This window comes from Rattus rattus, chromosome 11 (genome assembly GCF_011064425.1).
Source record: "Rattus rattus isolate New Zealand chromosome 11, Rrattus_CSIRO_v1, whole genome shotgun sequence".
NCBI lineage: Eukaryota > Metazoa > Chordata > Mammalia > Rodentia > Muridae > Rattus > Rattus rattus.
Window position 1 is genome coordinate 16,984,338 of NC_046164.1, and position 20,174 is coordinate 17,004,511.

General features: G+C 48.5%; 1 protein-coding gene across 1 annotated transcript in view; it reads right to left on the minus strand.

The window, feature by feature from the left end:
• Positions 1–8,705, minus strand: part of Tgfbr3 (transforming growth factor beta receptor 3) — a 107,266-nt gene extending 98,561 nt beyond the window's left edge. Inside the window, exon 1 of the mRNA XM_032916431.1 lies at positions 8,532–8,705. Within this exon, the coding sequence (XP_032772322.1) occupies positions 8,532–8,651 (120 nt within the window). The 5' untranslated portion in view covers positions 8,652–8,705. The remainder of the gene's footprint in view (positions 1–8,531) is intronic.
• Between the last annotated feature and the right edge of the window lie 11,469 nt (positions 8,706–20,174).

Sequence of the window (20,174 nt, forward strand, 5' to 3'; positions counted from 1 at the left end):
AGAGGTCCTGAGTTCAATTCCCAGCAACCACATGGTGGTTCACAGCCATCTGTAATGGGACCCGATGCCCTCTACTGGTGTGTCTGAAGACGGTGATGGTGTATTCATATAAATTCCATTTCAGAGACACCATCATCTTCATTTCCAAGGATACAAGTCGGGTTTGGAGAAGCAAGCTGCTCATCAGGAGCCCACACTGGGGAAGTGCTGGACTCACTGATCACCACTGGACCTCACTGCTTTGCCCTGTGGTCTGGCCTTTCCTTAGTCCCAGGAGTCCATGAGTTGGTCAGACAGCACCTTGCTTGACTCGCAGAGGTGAGCAAAGAACAGAAACCAGGCAATGGGGGGGGGGGGGTGGGGTGGGGGGTGGGGTGGGGGGTGGAAGGATGTCGTGATGTTCACTCAGTCAGGAGTTCAGAAAGGAGAGGGGAGCAGCGGGGCATGAGGAATGAAACAGCCTAGAGGCAAAGGGGCCAAGTTCACATAAGTCCTCTTCAAAGTGTTGGAAGGAAAAGGTAAAATAAGTGAGTCTAATTCATACAGACATATTTCAAAATCACAGTTGAGGGAAGGGTGGAAGGTAGTGTGATAAACACCACTATGGGATGTGAGTCTTCAAATAAAAAAAATGTTAGTAAGGAAATTTCCCTTTATTATCAAACAAAATGTCAAGATAGCAGGTAAGGTGAATAACTGGATACCAAACGTGCACACACTGGGCATCTGCACGCGGTGGGTACACACTGGATATGTGCACACACTGGGCACACATACTGGGCATCTGCACACACTCAGCACACACACACTGGGCACCTGCACACACTGGGCATTTGTCTGCACACACTGGGCATTTGTACACACTGGGCACAAACTGGGCATCTGCACACACTCAGCACACACACACTGGGCATCTGCACACACTCAGCACACACACACTGGGCACACATACTGGGCATCTGCACACACTCAGCACACACACACTGGGCATCTGCACACACTGGGCATTTGTACACACTGGGCACACATGCTGGGCATCTGCACACACTTGGCACACTCACAGGGCATCTGCCCAACTGGCCTAGCTGGGCATTAAGACTGATTGATGGGGGTTGGGGATTTAGCTCAGTGATAGAGCACTTGCCTAGGAAGCGCAAGGCCCTGGGTTCGGTCCCCAGCTCCGAAAAAAAAGAACTAAAAAAAAAAAAAAAGACTGATTGATGGATTTGCTCTGTGAATTATTCTATGGCTTTTTATCCTCTTAGAAATGCTAAGAGGGAAAACAAATCACATTTTCAAATGCGGCGTGCACTCGTGTAGAAACATGTTCTAACAAGAGTCCAGGATATTTTAAGAGTCAAAAGCACAGCAGCAACACACAGATCAAGGCTGTGACCCTAGCCGCCAGGAAGATCAGACACCACACTGGTTGGGAAATAACCATTGCTGGACAGATGTAAAAGGGGTAAAGGATAGTCTCTTCTCCATCCTGAGGGGGACAAGCCAGTAAGAAGAGACTTGTCTGTCTGGGTTTTCTTCTAATCTACCAGCTCCCAGGCACTGCAGAACATAGCCCAGCACTACCTCATACTGAAGTAGCAGAGTCCATGTGGCTCAATTCTGCTGGGACGGGGTCTAAACTTTGCTAGGTGACTTTACACCGTGTGGACAGTCCTTTGGTAAATGGCAGGGTTTAAACTATGTAGCCAGCCCAAATCCTGGTATGAATGCTGTAACTTCTCCGCTCAGTCTGTGTCCTGATTTGTTTGCCAGGGCTGGTGTTGACTAGCACCTCTGATTTTGGCATCCAGAACTCCAAGGTTGGTTTCAGAGAGTTCTTAGCTGACAGTTAGCTGTCGCTTCAGGTTACACATCTTGCCCCAACTTGTTAGAAACCACCCTGGACTAGAGCAGGCAGTCTCAGCTCCCGTTGTACTATGTCACGACATCCCTGCCTAGCTGCGCTCCCATCCTGTTCCTCTGCCTAGGCCTGGCCTGACACCATCACATTGCCCAGCAGCCATCACCTAAACTGTACTGGATGTCTCCAAGAGAAGGGATGACACTTCTCCAGTGATGTAAATGTCTTAGCCAGTTAGGCTCTCTGGTCCCACATGTCAGAGACTTTGCAGGTAGGGAAATCATCCTACTGTAACACAGGACTTGAGGTCGGGGAGTGAAAGTGAGGAGAGAAGAAATCGGGGAATTTAATAACCCTGCTGTAGGCTAGTAATACAATGATGAATGTTGAAGCAATCCTTCCTGCTCCACAGGAGCGACTCCCATGCTGACCCTCTCCTATCAGACAGCAGGCAGGGCTCCTGTATGGATGGGCTTGTTTAGAAACTGAGTGTGGAGGCCAGCAAGCTGGCTGAGCAGGCAGAGCCATTCACAGTCAAGCCTGTCCACCTGAGCCACATCCTAGAATCCACGTGGTTGAAGGAAAGAACAGACAGCCCCAAGCTGTTCCTTTTACCTCCAGACACACTCAACATGGCATACATGGGAATACACACATACCCCAGAATGTATGTCTATCTATGTATGTATCTATCATCTATCTATCATCTATCTCTCCATCTATCATCTATCACCTATCATAATCTATCATCTATCAATCTATCTATCACCTATCTATTATCTATCTAATCTATCCATCTCCATATCCAACCTGTCTGTCTGTCTGTCTGTCTGTCTATCTATCTCCATATCCAACCTGTCTGTCTGTCTATCTATCTGTCTGTCTATCTATCTATCTCCATATCCTATCTATCTATCTATCTATCTATCTATCTATCTATCTATCTATCTATCTATCTATCATGTCTATCTATGTATCATCTATCTGTGAACTCTTCTAAGAAGAAAGGATGAGAAGGTAGTTTACTGGTAAGGTGCATGTCTATCATTTAGGAGTCCCCGAGTTTGATCCCCAGCACAGAAACAGACACATGCATAAGTTTTCCTTCCTTCCTTCCTTCCTTCCTTCCTTCCTTCCTTCCTTCTTTTTCTTTTTAAAGAAAGGAACAAACTTTCATCAGTTTCTTCATCTGTGTGTGAGGCACTGACTTCTACACTTGCTTAGTGAAAACAACTCTATGTAGGCTGCATATAAGACACTACAACCGCAAATAGCCCTCAGGGTTGAGGGCTCATTTCCTTCTGTGTATACATAGGACTCATATTGGGGAGACAACCATGACAACATTGGGCAGAACAAGCATGCCTCCCGCAGGGAAGAAACGCAGCTAGTTCCGCCGCGGTGTTCTGCTCTGTGTTTCCCAAACATCCAACCTTGAAGTGGCTTACCTGTTCCTTCGAGATGGGTCTGGGCAAGACGCATACCCTTTCCTGCTTCTCTAAGTGTGGCTGGGGTTGACTGTCAAGGGGTAAAGGAGGAAAAGGAAGCCGTTGTTCCTATGTTAATATCCCAGAAATAAAAGGGAAGATCAAATGCCGGTAGACGTGTGAATACGGAGGGAAAAGACACCCAGGCAGCAGGTGGGGCTACCCAGCAGATGAGAGATCAAGCGAGGTTCTTCACTGTGAGTGGGAGGCTCTTAATTGGCCAGCTCCCCCTACACAGCTAAGGCAGGTGTAACCAGCTCTCGAGTGGCACGGAGTGACTTTTATGAAAGCCACAGAAAGCTGCTCAGGGAGGTTGCCTGAAACAAGTACCTCGGTGGGGGCGTTTTGTGTGAGCCCAGCAATAGCTCCCGGGGTTGAGAGCCCTGGGTTTTATAATTGCTGGCCTTTGCTATGCTAATCCTAAACCACAAGGAAAGAAGACACCCTGCCACACTGAGAGCAACTGCAGTGAAGCCCTGAGGGGATTGAAACGGTTACAATACTAAGGCAAGAGCAGGAGCCTCCTGGGACAAGCTGATCAAACCTGAACCTTCCCTGGGAGAGCCGCCTCCCTTAGCTAACTGATAGAGCCCACTTAGCCTGGGATAAAGTAAGAGCTTAAAGTAAGAGAGGCCATCTCAAAGTAGGGAAGGAGCTAGAGCACTGGCAGACCCTTCTCAGTGGGAGACACCCTACTCACCCACTAGTTGAATGGCCTCCCAAAGCCCAGATGTGCCCTTCCACTAAAATAGAGACAGTCAGGCCTCCCTTTCAGGCTGCAGAGGGCCACCCGAGTCTCTGTGAGTGCCCGACAATGGGGTGGCCCACCATGACCTGTACCATCAGAACTGTTACTGTTATCCGGGGATAAAGAAGCTATCAAAAGGGCATCGGGCACCTCAGGGTGTTCCTGTCCTTCTCTTTCTCCTGCTCTACTCTTCCCTGCCCTCAAGAAAAGCCAAGGAAGGGGCGAGTACAAAGACAGAACAGTTTGGAGCCACACGTGGGAGTAACACAGCCACCTGGTACAACTGCCACACTGGGAGCTGGGATCCCAGTGCCAGGCTCAATCGTGCAAGCTCTGAGACCTGCACAGCAAAAGCCTGCGGTTTCCCCTCACACACAGACCCACATGGCTGACAAACTGAGGTCTTCTGCTTCGTGCCTCATGTTGCACTTCTGCCTACACCTCTGCTGTGCCTGTCACTGGGCGCTCACCCCGAGTCCTCTCTCTGAATGAGGCAGAGAAATAGACATATCGAAGTATGAGGCGTCTCTGATAGGTGGAGTTATTAAACCTGGTCCCTTCCCCACAGCGGCGAAGCCTCCTCGCTCCAGCCCTCCAGCAGGCACTGGCTGGCCCGCTGACAGTCTATTCATGGACTGAGTCAGGAATTCATGGAGGAGCCCAGGACTCCGAATGTGGCAGGACACGCGTTACAGGGGGTCGAAGGCGTTCAGCCCCTATCCCTACCCCACCTTCAAAAGAACAGCCTTTCCTTCAGCTCAGAACAGTTGTAAGTGCCCATCCGTGTCTCCTGTGAGTATGTAGTGGGACAGGAGGCTGACCCTAGGCAGGCGGGAAGAGGAAAGGCATACCACCACGGGAAACAGACCACAGGGGGAAATGAACGGACGGACAGGAAGCAAACAGTCACCCAATGTCTGTGCTCTTCTGTAACAAGCTGGGGGTGGGGTGGGGTGCTGTGACCCTCTCTCAGCCAGGCAGTGCCCTGAGGCACTGAACCCCAGGACTCACAGAACAGACTCAAACAGGGGGGTTTGCTCCAGTCAACAGGCACTAGGAGCAGCTGGGAGCAGACAATCTAGAGCAATGAAAGAGGCTAATGTGGGCCAGCAGGATGGCTCACAGGCAGAAATGCTTGCAGCCCAGAGTCTGAGCCCTTGGGACGATGGAAGGAGAGACCCCACAGTTATCCTTTGCCTTCTGTGAACGTGACTCTTCACCCCTCACCCCAACCCCCACCCCCACCCACACCCACACCCACCCCACTTACAGATGATGACGATGATGATGATGTAATGATGATGTAATGATGATGACAATGATTTTTAATTAAAGCAAAGGAAGTGATAACACATATTCAATAAATAATGAAGCTACCATCTCAGGGCCTTTGGCCTCTTCTGCCCTTCTCCACTTTGTCCAGTTTCCCGCTCACTTCCCAGGCTGCTATTTCCCGAAACCCGTGATTACAAATGAGATGTATGGTCTCAGATGAAAACAGCCCTAATTCTAGACGTAGCTTCCCCAGTCTCATGCCAGCAGCGAGGGGGTGGGAGAGCAATGCCACGGGACAGGACGTCCCGACAGGCTGCAGCAAGCCCGGTACCCCAGCCCGGGTAGAACCCTTTCCTCAGATCCTCCAGGGCTGCCAGTGACCGTGTCCGTATGCAGAGACTATTGACTCCTCTTCTGCCAAGGAAAGTGGGACACCTCCCCTCAGATGGAGCTCAGTTATGGCGCCTGGGAGGGAGGGGCTTGGTCAAATGTTAGAGCAGGGGTGGTCTAACAGCTCCGGTGCTGGTCCGGTATCCCTAAGGCTAAGGGCAAACAGGGCTGCCTTCACAACTCCCTCATGAATGGCGTCATAGAAGAGTTTAGTGTAGACTTTACAAGGTCTTTGACTCTGGCCCTTCTACGAATGCCCCCAAACGTGTCTGCTATTACAGTTAGCATAGCCCACGCGATGCCGTAGCCACGGAAACGGAGCCATCCAGTGAGAGTAACAAAAAGAATGGAGTTTAGGTTGAAAGTTGAAGCAGTTTTGTTCCTAAAAAAAGATGGGGGTGGAATCGGCCAAAGTTGACTTTACGAGCTAACTAGACACTGCCAAGTCAAAGAAAGGACTTAAAAAAAAAATAGATACAGTTCATGTACCATCACTTTTAAATTATAACTCGGCACTTTTATTGGGGTTGCGGGTCTGTGTAAGAATCACAACATCGTTTTGGAATATTTTTATCCCCCATCCCCGAGGCCCCCACTACCCAGGGTAGTCAACTCCTCCTTCCTTCTTTCCTATCTAGCCCTAAGCATACGCTCGATTAACCTTTTGCCTGTCTGTATGTACTCTGTGTTCCTCATTTAAACGAGACCGTACAACGCATGGGTGTGTGACTATCCCAATTACTTAGCATGGTCTTTTAAATTTCACCCATACCGTGGGATATTTCTGTAACTGTGCCTTTGAAATTGTCTGACAACCTTCCAATTTAGATATACTACACGCATTCATCAGATGTAGGCCACTCAAGATAAAAGCTTTAAGCAACACTGGGCCTTTTGGTAGATACTTCAGTTGTTATTTCTGAGGGGAACTGCTACCTCGTGCACTGTCTAACCTATCTCAGAGCTGTTAGCACAATGGCTGGGGTGTGTCTCCAGCCATCTATGAAGAGGGGTCAGAGTTTAACACTTAGACACCCACCCTACCAATCAACGAACCCCTCCCGCCTCCGTCTGGTGCTGTCTGCACTACTCCTGTGCACATGTAAAAGACCCCAAGGTCTGCTACAGGACAGCTCTGGAGAGCTAGACAGAGTATCCAAAGACGAAAATTCTAGCATCCTGCTTGCAGGCAGCCTTGAACGACGGCATCTAATCCCTAAAGGTCTCCAAGGAAGACAAAATGCAGTTTCCCTCAGAGGCCTACTGGCAGAGATGTCTTTAAATCACTGGCCGGAGAGCTTACACACACTGGTTACACAGACACAGAAGGAGCGTGGTGTTGGGGCCACCCCGAAGAAGCCCCCAGCTGACCACACACCCCTGTGCTGCCATGTTCTGTGATGCCCCTCCCTGAAGTCTTTTTCTTGTGCTATGCCGGTCTCGTCCTATCCATTCTCAGAGTCCACGGCGGCGGCACCACATGATTTAAGAGTGTTTAACATGACTTAAGAATTTTCTGTTGTTGGTGTTCCCGCAACAGCTTGGCCTTTCCTTTTCCTCCCTGGTCCCTCTGAGAGAACCATACATAAAATGAATGACTGCAGAGCGGAGGAATTGCTGGAGTCAGCAGTGCCTCACAGGGGCTGTATTTCCTCCCCTCCTCCTTTCCCTCCCACCACAAACTCTCCCGTGTACGTCGAGAATTAAAGACACATTACGGGGATAAGGAAATCTGACCTGAAGAATGTGTTGCAGCCACAGTGGCAGGCCACCAGGAGGACTGACAATAATTTCCAATGGCGCGGGAAAGGGTTCGATGCCCTGACGTTGAAACGAGCCAACACTGCACACGTTCACCAGATTAAAGTAAGTTCTGATTTTCCTGGTGGAGGCTCCATGCCTGTGCTTGCCCTGTGTACCCCCAAAAGCGAGGGGACGCCCGTGCCACATACACGGGTGAGTGTGGGAATTCACTTTTCTGAGCAAGAGAAACCCCCCCCCTTTTTTTTTCAGTCATTTTTTTCCCAACTCCCCTGGCATTAGGGATTACTGTAGATGTTTTTTCCTTAAAGCAACGATCCCTCCCTGATAACATTGCTGACACGAACTGAAAAGAAAGAGAAAAAACAAAAACAAAACCACAAAACAAACACAGAAAACAGAAAGAAGATAACTCGGAGTAATTTTGTGGGAGAAATCCAGCCTCTTAATGGTTACAAGGAGACCACTAATGCACCATCTATGCCATTGCTGAGACACAGGGAGGAATGGTTGGTTTACCTCTGAAACTCCTGTCCTCATACCTGCATCCTAACCTGTAAACTGACCATGACCGGGGACCTGGAGCAGTGTCGTACTTATTTTCAATGGTGGAGCCCAGTCCAATCATGAGCTTGGTCCATTACCTTCTCCATCAAGACTTCTCCATGACCGCCAAGACTGCCATCTTGGACAGGACGCTGCAACTCAGTAAGAAGCTACCCTCAGGGTACTGACCTTTGTTCTAGAAGTTTCCCTGATTCGTTCTTCAGAAGCAGTAAGTTCTTATGACACAGCAAGGCAAGAGGAAAGAAAGGAAATGTGTAAAGGTGAAAAGACAGTTTTAAATCTTAGGGGAAAAGGGGGGCCCACGCGTTGGGTAGGAAGAAGTGCTCTCTACAGGAAGCTGACAGCATGAGTTCTGATTCCCAGAATCCAACATGGAAGGAAGGATCCACTCACAGAAGCTTATTCCGATATCTGAGACTCCCAGGGCAACGCCCACACTCACCTCTCTCTGCCGCTGGCCTGGTCCCTGATCTGTACTTCGGAGGTTTAGGACATGGACCTCCCTTGGCAGCCCGGTGGTGCCTCTGCTGGCACAGCCAGACAGAACGGTGAAGCTCTCCATCAAGGCCTGGACTGGGTGAGAGGCGTTGATTGGTGACAGTTCACACCGGGTGCTGGGCTCTGGACCTGGGAACACAGCGGAAGGCGGGAGCTGTTCAGCAAGAGTACGGCAACTTTGGATGACACTGCTAACCCATCAGATAAGGCTTTAGAGTCCAAATAATACCATACCCAGATAATATTAAACATCTATAATGGTATACGCACTCCCCGAATAGTCCAAGATACCTTTTAAGAGCTTTCCTTTATTAGGGAAAATAAAACAAATTTGCCAACTATACAAAAACAATATTGTATAAGGAGAGGAACTCGGAGCTGGACCTGCGTGGCAAAGTTTAGGGCAGAGGTCAGGAAAATCCTCCCCAAAGAGGCAAAGTGTGAGCAGAACTAAAATAGGAAACATAGAACCCTGGTCATATGTGGCCCTTGCTTCTCTTGCTGTTCCTCTAGCCGACCCAGCTTTCAAGTCTAAACCCATCCATTTCTCTCCGCCTGTTTCCAGCTGCCCCCAAGCCATTAAGACGGCCCCACCCCTCAAGCTCTCTGAGCCATCTCTACAGTAGGATAGTTCTTCTAACCGGGGAAGGCGACTCCACAGTTGCTCCACATGCAAATGCCCGCCCTCCTACCCACAATTACTCTCTGACCTCTGAGAGCTGCTCAGGAAAGCCGGAGCCCCTTAACAGGGCACACAACCAGGCCTTGCCTAATCAAGCCTCCACCCTCCCAGCCTCCATCACTCAAACTCTTCTCCTCTAGCCCCACCCCCACAGTAAAGGCCCCCTGGCTGAAGCAGGTGCTTCTCTGTTCCCTCCGTCTTCATCCCCCATAATGTGGGCCTGAGTCATTTACCACAGGACTACAGGTGTGTACACCTGTTACAGCCAGTCACGTGTAAACTCCCTGACAGCTACATCTTCATATTGTCTCATACTCACGTTCTCAGAACTCCATATGGTACCTGGCCTGGAGGTGGTTCATATTCATTCAGTCTGTCTCCCCGTCTCTCTGTCTGTCTATCTCTCTCCTTTTCTTTCCCATCTCTCTCCCTCTGTCTTCCCACCTCCCTCCCTTTCCCCTCTCCTTCTCCCTTCCCTGCAGGGATTGGTCACAAGAACTCATGAGCAACGGGCAGCTACGGGGATGTAAGCTATAATTCCACTCCTCAGCCTCACCCCATATTGATAAAGAGGTATCTGGAAAGAGGAAATGAGACATGAAGGGGGCTCTGGAGCTGTCACCCCAAACCATGGCATCTTGGTATGTTAGCTGAAACCTTTAACTTTATAAAGGAATTCGGACCGCAGCAGAAGCTAGAGGAGACTTCCCTCTGGTTCTGCTCCAGGGTATTGGCTGGACTCATGGCAGGGTAAGTGTGTCGTCACAGTTGGACACTTCCTCGAACTCCACTGCCTTCCATGTCAGTCCCAGTCAGGACTCCACACTGACAAACCTTTGCACATCTCACTTCTGTTGTTCCTATTCTCTAAGGCCACTGGGTTCCCCTAAAACGTTTCGAACCCCCAGATTTCCCACATCTGCAATCCCCCTGCCTAGAGAAGCGAGGCAGATGTTTCTGGATTTTTGGCTCATTGTTGAATTTTCCGCGTTTGCAATGAATCCCTACTCTATTCGATTTCTCCTACTAAATCTGTGTTTGTCAGGAGGCAGAGGGGAGGGTTTCTAGAACTCTTCACCCTCACACGTCTCAGTGAGCACATTAGATGCACTCGCCTCATGCCAAGGAGTCTCCAGGAATGTGATCACAGGGTACCACTAAGCTGCAGGCTTTACTAAGGGAGCCCAGATCAAAGTCCTCCCGCATTCCGGTGAGCTCCTCCTGGCTTCTAAGTAACAAACAACCTCTTTAGAATTACAGCCCCGTCTCAAAACTCCATCTGTAATCCTGGCCTCGCCACTCCTGTCCCCCAGTGCTCTGCCATGAACAGGTACCTTGCCTGCTGGGCCAAGTCTGTTTCAGGACTCACAGAACTTATCTAGGTTGATAATAGGAATCTGGTCTGAAATGAAGCATGTGCCTTCTCAAATTCCCCCTGCCGCTCTGTGGCTGGACGGTGCCTGCTGCTTTCTGAGAAGGCAGAGGGCCCTGAAGGGAGAGAGGCTGACAACGATGGCAGGGTATGAATTTGTGGGTGAGTCTCAGAGAAACACTGTTCCCCCTGATCCTGGGGACACAGACTAGCTATCTGGGGATACAGAATAGCTACTGTGCTTAGAAACACCAAGTTGGTTCCAGGACCTCCTGCCGTGATTTATAACGATCACAAATGAAACACAACAGAAATTCGGTCCGTCCTTTGACCCAAACACATCTCCCAAGGGTCCTGCAACCTGCTCAACGTGCCTTGTCTCTCCAGCTCACCAATACTCCTCAGGTGCTTCCGGAAGGGCAGCCTGCTCTCAACTTTCGCTTGGGGTGCAGCTCCCGCCCAAAGTCAAATGGAAGACAGGAATGGTGTATGGATCAAGCCTCGGGACAGCTGCCATGACTAAGGTCCCTTTGCAGTCTAAGGTCCCTCTGCAGTCTAAGGTCTAAACATACTCAGCGCTTCATTCTGGATCTAAAGGCTCTCTCGAGGCCCGGATGTGGCAGTGTCTCCTGGGCTGCTGTGGAGCAGTGACAATATTTTCAGCAGATGGAGCGTAATGTAAGGAAGTTAGGTCACTTGCGGTGAAGCGGGACAGTGGACTTTCAGACCCTTGCCTCTCTTTCTGCCTCCAGGGCTACCCTGAGGTGAGTAACTCCCTCTACCACAGGGACCCACCAGGGCACACTGCGTCCCTACAGACCCGAAATGACAGAAGCGAGCAACTATGGCCTGGAAGCCCTGACGTAAACGGGTCAGGAACGAACCTTTCCTCCCCTTAGTTGTCTCAGGCATTTTGTTACAGTAGCAAACGCTGGCCGCCATGATGCAGAGCGACCCTGGCACACCCGCGTTCTTGTGGTTGCTCACTATATGCTTTGTTTTCCCTACGAGTTGGGGGGAAAAATGGCCCACAACATATTACCAAGCACACACTGAAAACAAACAAAAATACAAGTTATGTTGTGTTCGTGAGAAATTATCCATCCCCACCACAAAGTACAGGAAGGTGAGGAGACAGCTTGAATGATAAAGTTCCTGCTCGTGAGGGTATGAGGCCCTGAGTCCTGATCCCCAAAACCCACATGAACGCCGGCATGGTAGCAAGTAGCCCTGGCTATGGGGAGGCAGATCCTCAGAAATCGCCAACCAGCTAATCAGTGAGGGCCAGGCTCAGTGAGAGACGCCGTCTCAAAACTTAAGACGGAGAATAACAAAGACTCCCGATATCAAGCTCTAGCCTCCACGTTCACGTACTCGTGCAAACATGCACACACACGCACGAACATGCACAATAAATACATGTAACAAATTTTAAAGATTATATAATATAGTATATTATAGTAAATATAGTAACAAGATCATTCCTGTTCACACAGCTCCCAGTCTACCGGGTGATGCTGGGTCCTGTACAGCATGAGGACGTGGTGTCCTCTGCATCTTAAAGGGAAGACAGCTCCCACATACGACTATTCTCAGATCGCGGGAGGCCTCTGGCCTTCTCCCTTGGTAGACAGCAGCCTGAGGAGCAAGCTTGAGCTGAAGCCACAGTCTGTGGGAACCAAGCAGCCAAACAAACAAAAAGAACCATCATGGCATCGGTGGGGAAGCATCCCGAGTTTTGTAACTTACTCTGATAAATACCATCTGATAAAGCAACTCTTGTAGAATGCTAACTGTGGAACTTGGATGTGCAGTGAACATAGTTTCAACATCTTCCTATGTTGAAATATTTCATTTTTTTTTTAAATGTCAAGAGGGAGGGGACGCCTATAAAAAAATTTATATGTGAGGTCAGGGCAACCTCCAGGAACCACAAACTGTGGGTGAGAGAGCAAAGGCCCTATCCTCTGACCCAGCGACTCTCCTCCAGGAATTCACCATAGAGAAATAACGTGGGGCATAGCTGAGCAAGTGTGGGAGTACAGCATGTACCGGGGGCTGAAGCCGAAGCCCAGAGAGGGGATAAAAAGGAAATAAAGATTCCAAAAACCATAAATGGGGCGGTGTCCTTCCTCAGAAGCACTTTCTGAACTCTCACTCTCCAGGTGAAGCCCCAAATCACTCAAGGCTCACAAAGCCCGCACAGACCTGGCCAGGCTTCGTCGCACCACGCACTTACTGTGTTCTAGCCATCCTGGCTGAGGCACAGACCTCCTATCAGCTTCCCCACATCAACTGCCTCAGCCCCATTTGCAGCTACACAAGGCCATGTGACCAAGTTCTGCGAGGTAACCAATGGCTGCGCGCATAGATTCTTCCAAGGGGTGTGGTTACAGGAGGGAGGGGGTGTGTCCTCTGTCTCCCCGCTACATTCAGATAAGCCTCTATCTTGTGTGGGTCACTGCACCGGCCCCACCACATGTGTCTCAAGGGGTACAAGGACGGTTTCTTTTCTAGCCACGCTAACTGGGTGCAACACCTCTAGCCATAAAGAGAAAGATACAGGAAAACGCGCTCTGAAACCTGCCTGACTGGCTCGCTCGCAATGCTCTGTGAGCTGGGGAGCTTCTTCACAAACTAGGGCTTCTCTTGTGCCCACAGCTGGAAACCTAGAGTCGTCCTCTTCCTGGGCAATCGTGTCTCTGTAACCCAGGGACCAGTGAGCCTGAGCAAAGGCTCCTTCACCACCTTGAGAGGCAACCTGGACACAGCTTGCTTTCTCTGCCTTCATCAACATATGTACTGCCATTTTGCAGTTGGTTGGTTGTTTTTTAGTTGTTTGTTTGTTTGCGTTTTGTTTTGTTTTGGGTTTTGTGCTTTTTGCTTTTGTTTTAGAGGAAGGCTGGGGATTTATCTGGCTTGGTAGGTTGCTTGCCTAGCACATAAGTAATTCTGGGTTCAGCCTCAAACCCTTCGTAAATTAGGCTTGGTAGCTCATGCCTGAAACCCCTGCATTCAGGGTTAGGAGACAGGCAGGAGGACCGGAAATTCAAGGTTATCCTTGGATACGCAGCAAGACCTAGGTCAGCCTTGTCTACAACACAAGTCTGCCTTAGATAGGTAAGTGGGCAAGCATGAAATCAGGCCACTTCCATCATGGAACAAACATTTCATAGCCACAGCCATGTTACAGACGCTTTGTCAGGATTTTCGCAGAAACTTTTATAAGTGGGTAGACTAAACTACATTTATTCCACTATCACTAAATCTTTGCGAGATGCCAAGCCCTTGGCAATCGTGCACGCAGAGATCCCCTCTGGGGCCATTCCACACTTGAGCTTTCTCAACTGGCCATTCCTGTTGATTCTGGCCATCTGCTACATGTTCTGCCCTAGGTCATCCCTCCTGCCCCTCCCCGACAAATATCTAAATTTCCTGTGGTCTCCAGGTATAATCTGAGTTGATCCTTCTCTGTTGGCTCTTAGGAGCTCCAGCCTCCGTGAACCTTACTAACATTGTGTCCTACTTGAACGGACCTCGCTCCTGCCCTGAAGTTGACTTGGCTTCATGAATCGCCCTCCACATCACACAGTGCCTTCCACAGCCATACTGAGGAAGCCGTCACCAAACCAGCCTCCCTCACAGAGCAGCATTCCCCCAAAGCAACACTGTGAGGCACGAAGTGCCCAGGGATGCCACCCTGTGTAACAGGCCCCACAATGAGCTCTCCTAGGGAGGGCTAGCATGCTCCAGCTCTGGGCCACACATCCTGTGTGTGTTGGTTCTGATCCTTGTAATTCAACTGAGATGATGCAGCCGAAACTCTGATTTGAGAGTGGTGGAAACCCGGTCACAGAAGGGTCCTTTACTGACCAAAAGTCACACTGCACCAGCCAATAGCAAGGGACCGAGAATTCCCCGGCCTCTCCCATAACAGCACAACACCTACTTCTGCTTTGGACTTCACAGGTCTTCACGGAGGACTCTGCAGACAGACACACAAGCATTCATTCACATCTGATAGGACAGCACGATAAAAATCAGTAAGGACTGAACTGCTGAATGCTAACTTAAAAAACTCCATGCCCTCGCTGAGGAAGGCCACTGGTTCCTGTCTCACTGACCAAATCTCTGTTTGGTCTGTTCAATTAATGGTTGATTATCTGGACATGTGGGAAACTGTGCATAGCATCACTATCTAAATCCCCAGTTCTACTTTATGGAGGAAAAAAAACCAAGTAGACTCGCCCAGCATTCCCACCTGGGTTACAGAACGTCCGTGCTGGCTGTGGGCCAGAGCGCAGCCTTGGCAGGATGCAGACGAAACCTTTGGGAACAGATTTGTATTCGCTGCACACGCTACGTTTAATCTACCCGCCCCACCCCCAAAAGAAACCATTGCCGTCACACCTCACATAATGTCACATCGAGTCGAATATGGAGGGAGGGACGTTGTTTGGAGGCACAGGAAGGTGTTTTCGCATCTGCTCAATGTGAGCTTCAAACGTCTTCCATCCTAATGAACAGAAAGCTGACGCAAACATCTGGTGCCGATTCCACACAATCCCCAGTATTCTGATTCCCCGTATCACCCAGGGCACTAATGAGAAACGTGTGTTCGGCTGCAATAAAAGTGGTAAAGATGCGGTGGGAATTAAGAAGTAACATTATAGCCTGGGACCAGGACACTGCAGCGGGGAGGTTTTTATGGCGGCGACACCATTGGCTAATAAGGGTTCGTGTTACTGTGCCACAGGGAATTCTGCAATGCCGTCAACTGTGGAGAGGGACAAACTCCCACAGACTGTGGGACTTGGGCACTGTAGGGCCTATTCTATCCCTGAGCAAAAAAAAAAAAAAAAAAAAAAAAAAACCCCACTCCGCATAGGGGGATGCTGGAATCATCAACAAAGGGGGGCCGGGAATGTTTTCTCAGCCAGCAGCACAGCCTGGCTCTTACTGAGCTCTGGGAGAAGGAATTTCACAAACACCAGGATATGATGCAGGAACAAAGCTCAAAGAGAAGAAACACCTGGAAGGCCCTGGGCTCCAGAGCCTCTGGCCAGTACACAGCCTGAGCTAATACTAGTGCCATCTTAAATTACTATTCATGGGCTCTAAGGTCCCTGGGGATAGAGTCGGGGAATGTATGGCCATTAAACTCTTGAAGGGGCCCTCGGACCACAGTTCCCACTTGGGTTTTCAACAATAAGACTTAGTTCGAATCCCAAGTTTATTGGGATAGGGGAAAAAGTCTTGCGCCTGAAATACGGAGTTCTCGATGGAAGAGAGCCCACATCTTTGGGCTCAGCTTATCGGGGTGCCTTGCGCCCTCCACGTGAATATCAGAATCCAAGCCTTCCTCTCTTGACAATACCAACCCTCTTCCAAGAAGTCAAATGTCAGTTTGTTGGGCTGGAAGCCAGTGCATATTTGTATACTGTTGTGTTGAAATATCGGGTGCAACCATGTTGAAGAATTTCCTGAGTTCAAACTGTGCTTTGAAATGTTCAAAAGGAAACCAAGGGCAGAGCTTCACTGGGAGCCTAGGTTCTCAGGGTTGAAAAAGTGCCAAGCTGGAAAGGCACTGTGGCCCTTCTACCTGAGCAAGAGTCTACTCCTTATAAGGGACAAAGAGGAGACCTCAGAGACTAGGGAACAGAGAGGCTATGTTCCACACTGGCTAACACCAAGAGGAGCCCCCTAGGGCTTTAGGGGTGCAGCATCATGGTGGAGCAGAAAATATGTTTATAAGGGAAGCCCTGCGATAGGGAAGTGGGAGGTGCTGGGTCCCCTGGGAGTTGGCACCAAGTCCACCTCTGGGGTGGGGGTCGGAGCTGCCTAATGTTTGTGCTCTACTAGGGGTCGAACCCTGAACTTAGCATCTGCTGGGCAAGTGCTCTGCCAAGGGTTCCAGTCCCCAGCCTCCAGCCATGTCCTGAAAGGCTTCCCACAGTCTCTTATCCCCTTCCAGGCTTGACCCGCGGCTAAAGTGAGGCCCCCTCTGTAAAACCACTTTTCAAATTTCAGGAAGTATTACAGGTGTAATTTCACCCCGAGGAAGGAGAAATCAATGAATGAAAAGTGTTTCCCCCAATTGAAAAATGTTCTCTTGGTGGCCTTTCGGAATGTGTAGTCAAGCCTCTAAGGTAAGAATCCCTATGGCGTTTCACAGTTATAACTGCTCCAAAAACCCTTTCAAACCTTCCTGTTTTTCATCCACATTGCTTTAGCCCAAGAACCCCAAAGGTCATGTATCATGTATCAATTCTAGTCTAAATGGGGCTTTAAGTTTCATTCCTAAAAAATTCCTGATTTTATATATATATATATATATGAATAATATATAATATAATATAAATATAAAATATAATAAGAATAATATAAGAATACATATACCCTTATTATTCATATACTTATTTCTCCAAAAGAAATTAAAGAACTCATAGCAGCAACAACAAGAACAAATCCCCAAAAATCCCACATCAGCTGCAATCAATTCAAAGTCACGCTGGCAAAATAGAAATCTTATTTTAAAAACCCATCTAAAGAAGTCAGGCCCAGCAAAGAACCATTAACCAAGATCGCCTGTAAATATGACCATTGCACGGACCCCGTCAAGAGGAAACAAATAACACTCTTAGGCCAGGAAAATACTTCCCCTAGGTTTAAATTTAAGAGACCCCCCCCATAGTCACTCTGCAGAGGAGGAGTGGCTTCAAGCATCGTTCTACAGGAATTGCTGTCCTGTGGTTTGATAAAAATCTTCCCCCGAACTTAAACACGAGGTCAATGGGATACCTGTCCCACAAGGCAGCTGCTGAGCGTGCCCGTGGTGACCGCACACGGTGGGCGACGAGCTGTGCGGTGCACACCTAACACAAGGCACCTTTTCAAGACAGGTTGGGTAGCTTTTCTGCATCAACGCTGGAGCTGAGCCTCTGGGTTTGTTTTTAAGTGTGTCACATTAGTCAAAGCGATTTCTGTTTTTCTAAATCCGTGGGTGTTATTTGGGGAGAGGGGGATTTTTCCTCAGTGTTTTTTCACTCTGGACCAAGCAGCTTCTCTCCCTTGCTCCTGAGTGAAGGAGAGAGCCACTCACTCTGCCAGCAGGAACTCACATTTTCTCACATGCAGACTTTCTCGGACGGTCCAACCTGAGAACAAAAGAAAAGCTTTGCACACCAAATCCCACAACAAAAGGGCTGTTGTTCGCAAGGTCTGAACAGAAAACGAGACCAAGGTAGTATCTATTTATTTGAAATACTTACTGGTTCCTTCTCTCCGTACTTCCTATCTGAAGTACTCCCCACCATACGATGACGTCACTGCTTACTGAGACGCTCCACATTAGCAAATCCCCGCCAAACTGAACTTTACCAAAGTAGCTGTGGTCGTGTTTTTAGATGGAAAATTACCCAACACGTACTAATGCCTAATTGCTTTCTGGCCATCTTAAATATTTTGAGCATCCCAAAAATGACTTATTGTATTTTTTTCCTGAACTCATTTAAGGTTACCATTATAAACAGTAATTAAGCTCATTAAGGTTTGGCATGCTATTTTAGGGTTTTTTTTTTTTAATATTTATTTACTTTTGTCTTTTGTATATGAGTCTGCATGTGTACCACATTGTGCAGTACCCAAGTAGGCCAGTAGAGGGTGCCAGGTTCCCCAAAACTGAAGTTGCAGGCAGTTGTGAGCCACCATGGGGGACTGAGAACCAAATGCAGGTCCCTTAACGACGGATCCATCTCTCCATCCTTTGTTTTGTCATTTTTATTTATTTGTGTGTGTGTGTGTGTGTGTGTGTGTGTGTGTGTGTGTTTGTGTACAAGCACATACATATGCACATTTCACTGTTAGTACTCTCCTTCTACCGTGAGTTCCAGAAATCGGCCATAGGCACCAGGCTTGCACAGCGTTTACTCTCTCAGTCATCCAGTCAGCCCTGACAATTCCACTCGCATCTCCACCACAATGGCCCCTCTTATACACTTACTAGTTCTGCCTGCACTCTGCATACGTCTGAAGGGCTTTCTAACTCTGGATAAGGGCCCCCCAGGCTCATCACTTTCCTGTTTTACTTGCATTCAATCCTAAGTCAACCCACCCTAGCAAGGGCTAAATGGTCGGTCCCTGCCCCTTTTACACAATGGCCCGTGTGGATTTTTGTCCTCTGTTTTCCTTGGAACTCACTTAAGCACTGTGGGTTCTTTCAGGATGCAAGAAATATCATTAAAACTGACACAGTAAAATAGTATTATATAATAGTAAGAACCCCTAGCCCACACTTGTCTATTTTGAATAAAAAGCCAAAGAGAGTAACAATGGTACAGTAAGGTGAACTGTAGCATTGTTCACATCAAGGCTCTACTAAAATCCCATTCAAGCTTCTACTGCTTGGAGACCTTCAAGCATTTTAGAAACCCTAAGAGGAAAAACAAAAAACAAGGAACAATCAAAGCAAAAAATCCTAATGGATAAGTGGGTCTGATAAGTACCTGTGGGTGCCCTACCCCCAGTTTCTCATGGTTTTCTCCCCCAAATCACTTGACTTGATTTAGAGCCACCCAGGAGACAAACCTCCAGGCATGTCTGTGAGGGAGATTCTACATCGGGCTAACTGGCGGGGAAGGCCCACCCTGACTGTGGATGCCACCATTCTGTGGAATTCTGAACTGAATATGAAGGACAGAGTGAGCTAAGCACCAGCGTCCATCTCTCCTCTGCTTCTGGACTCCAAATGCAGCGTGAGCAGCTGGCCCGGAGCCCCTGCTGCCTCCATTTTCCCACCTCCATGCACAGTGAGCTATAATAGCCGGTCCTTGCTCAAGTCGGTTTGTGTGTATTTTTTCACAGCTGCAGAAGTGACTGACATGCAGATTAACTGCAATTCTAGCACCAGGTGTGAATCATTCCTCTGTGGCTCCTCTAAAGAATCTGGATTCACTACTCCTTCCTGCCTTCACTCAAATCAGGGCAAAAAGGCAGCATCAGAGACCCTCAGCCAATAGTCCCTTTTCTATACAAATGATCACCATGGGCGATGCAGTCCAGGAAGGGTTACAGGCTACAAAGTGCCATTTCACCAAGACAACACAGAATGTTGTCATTCAGAAAACCCTTCTCTGGCGCAGTTACATTGTAACGTTTAACAAACACAGTGTGAGTCAGCAAGTATTCCCAGGAGAAGACTAGGGGTCTGACCTCACTCTGCAAACCATTGCATAAAGACAGGCATCATGCACACCTATACACATAGGTAAACTTTTCAAGCTCCTTTCTGATTTGATAATCTCTCTGCCTCCGAAGATAACTCATAATTTATCCTAGATTTCAATCTTCTCTACTATAAAAGGCACAGGAAGTCACATGGAAACAATAGATGGAAGTGTAGATTTTTTTTAAATCAAGCCAAATCAGGAAAACTTTCAGTAGTTTATGGTAAAACGACATGTTTGAGCAAAAAGGGAAAAAATAACTCTGCTTTTTTTTTAACTCCTTACATTTTACTCTCTCTCAACCTCAAT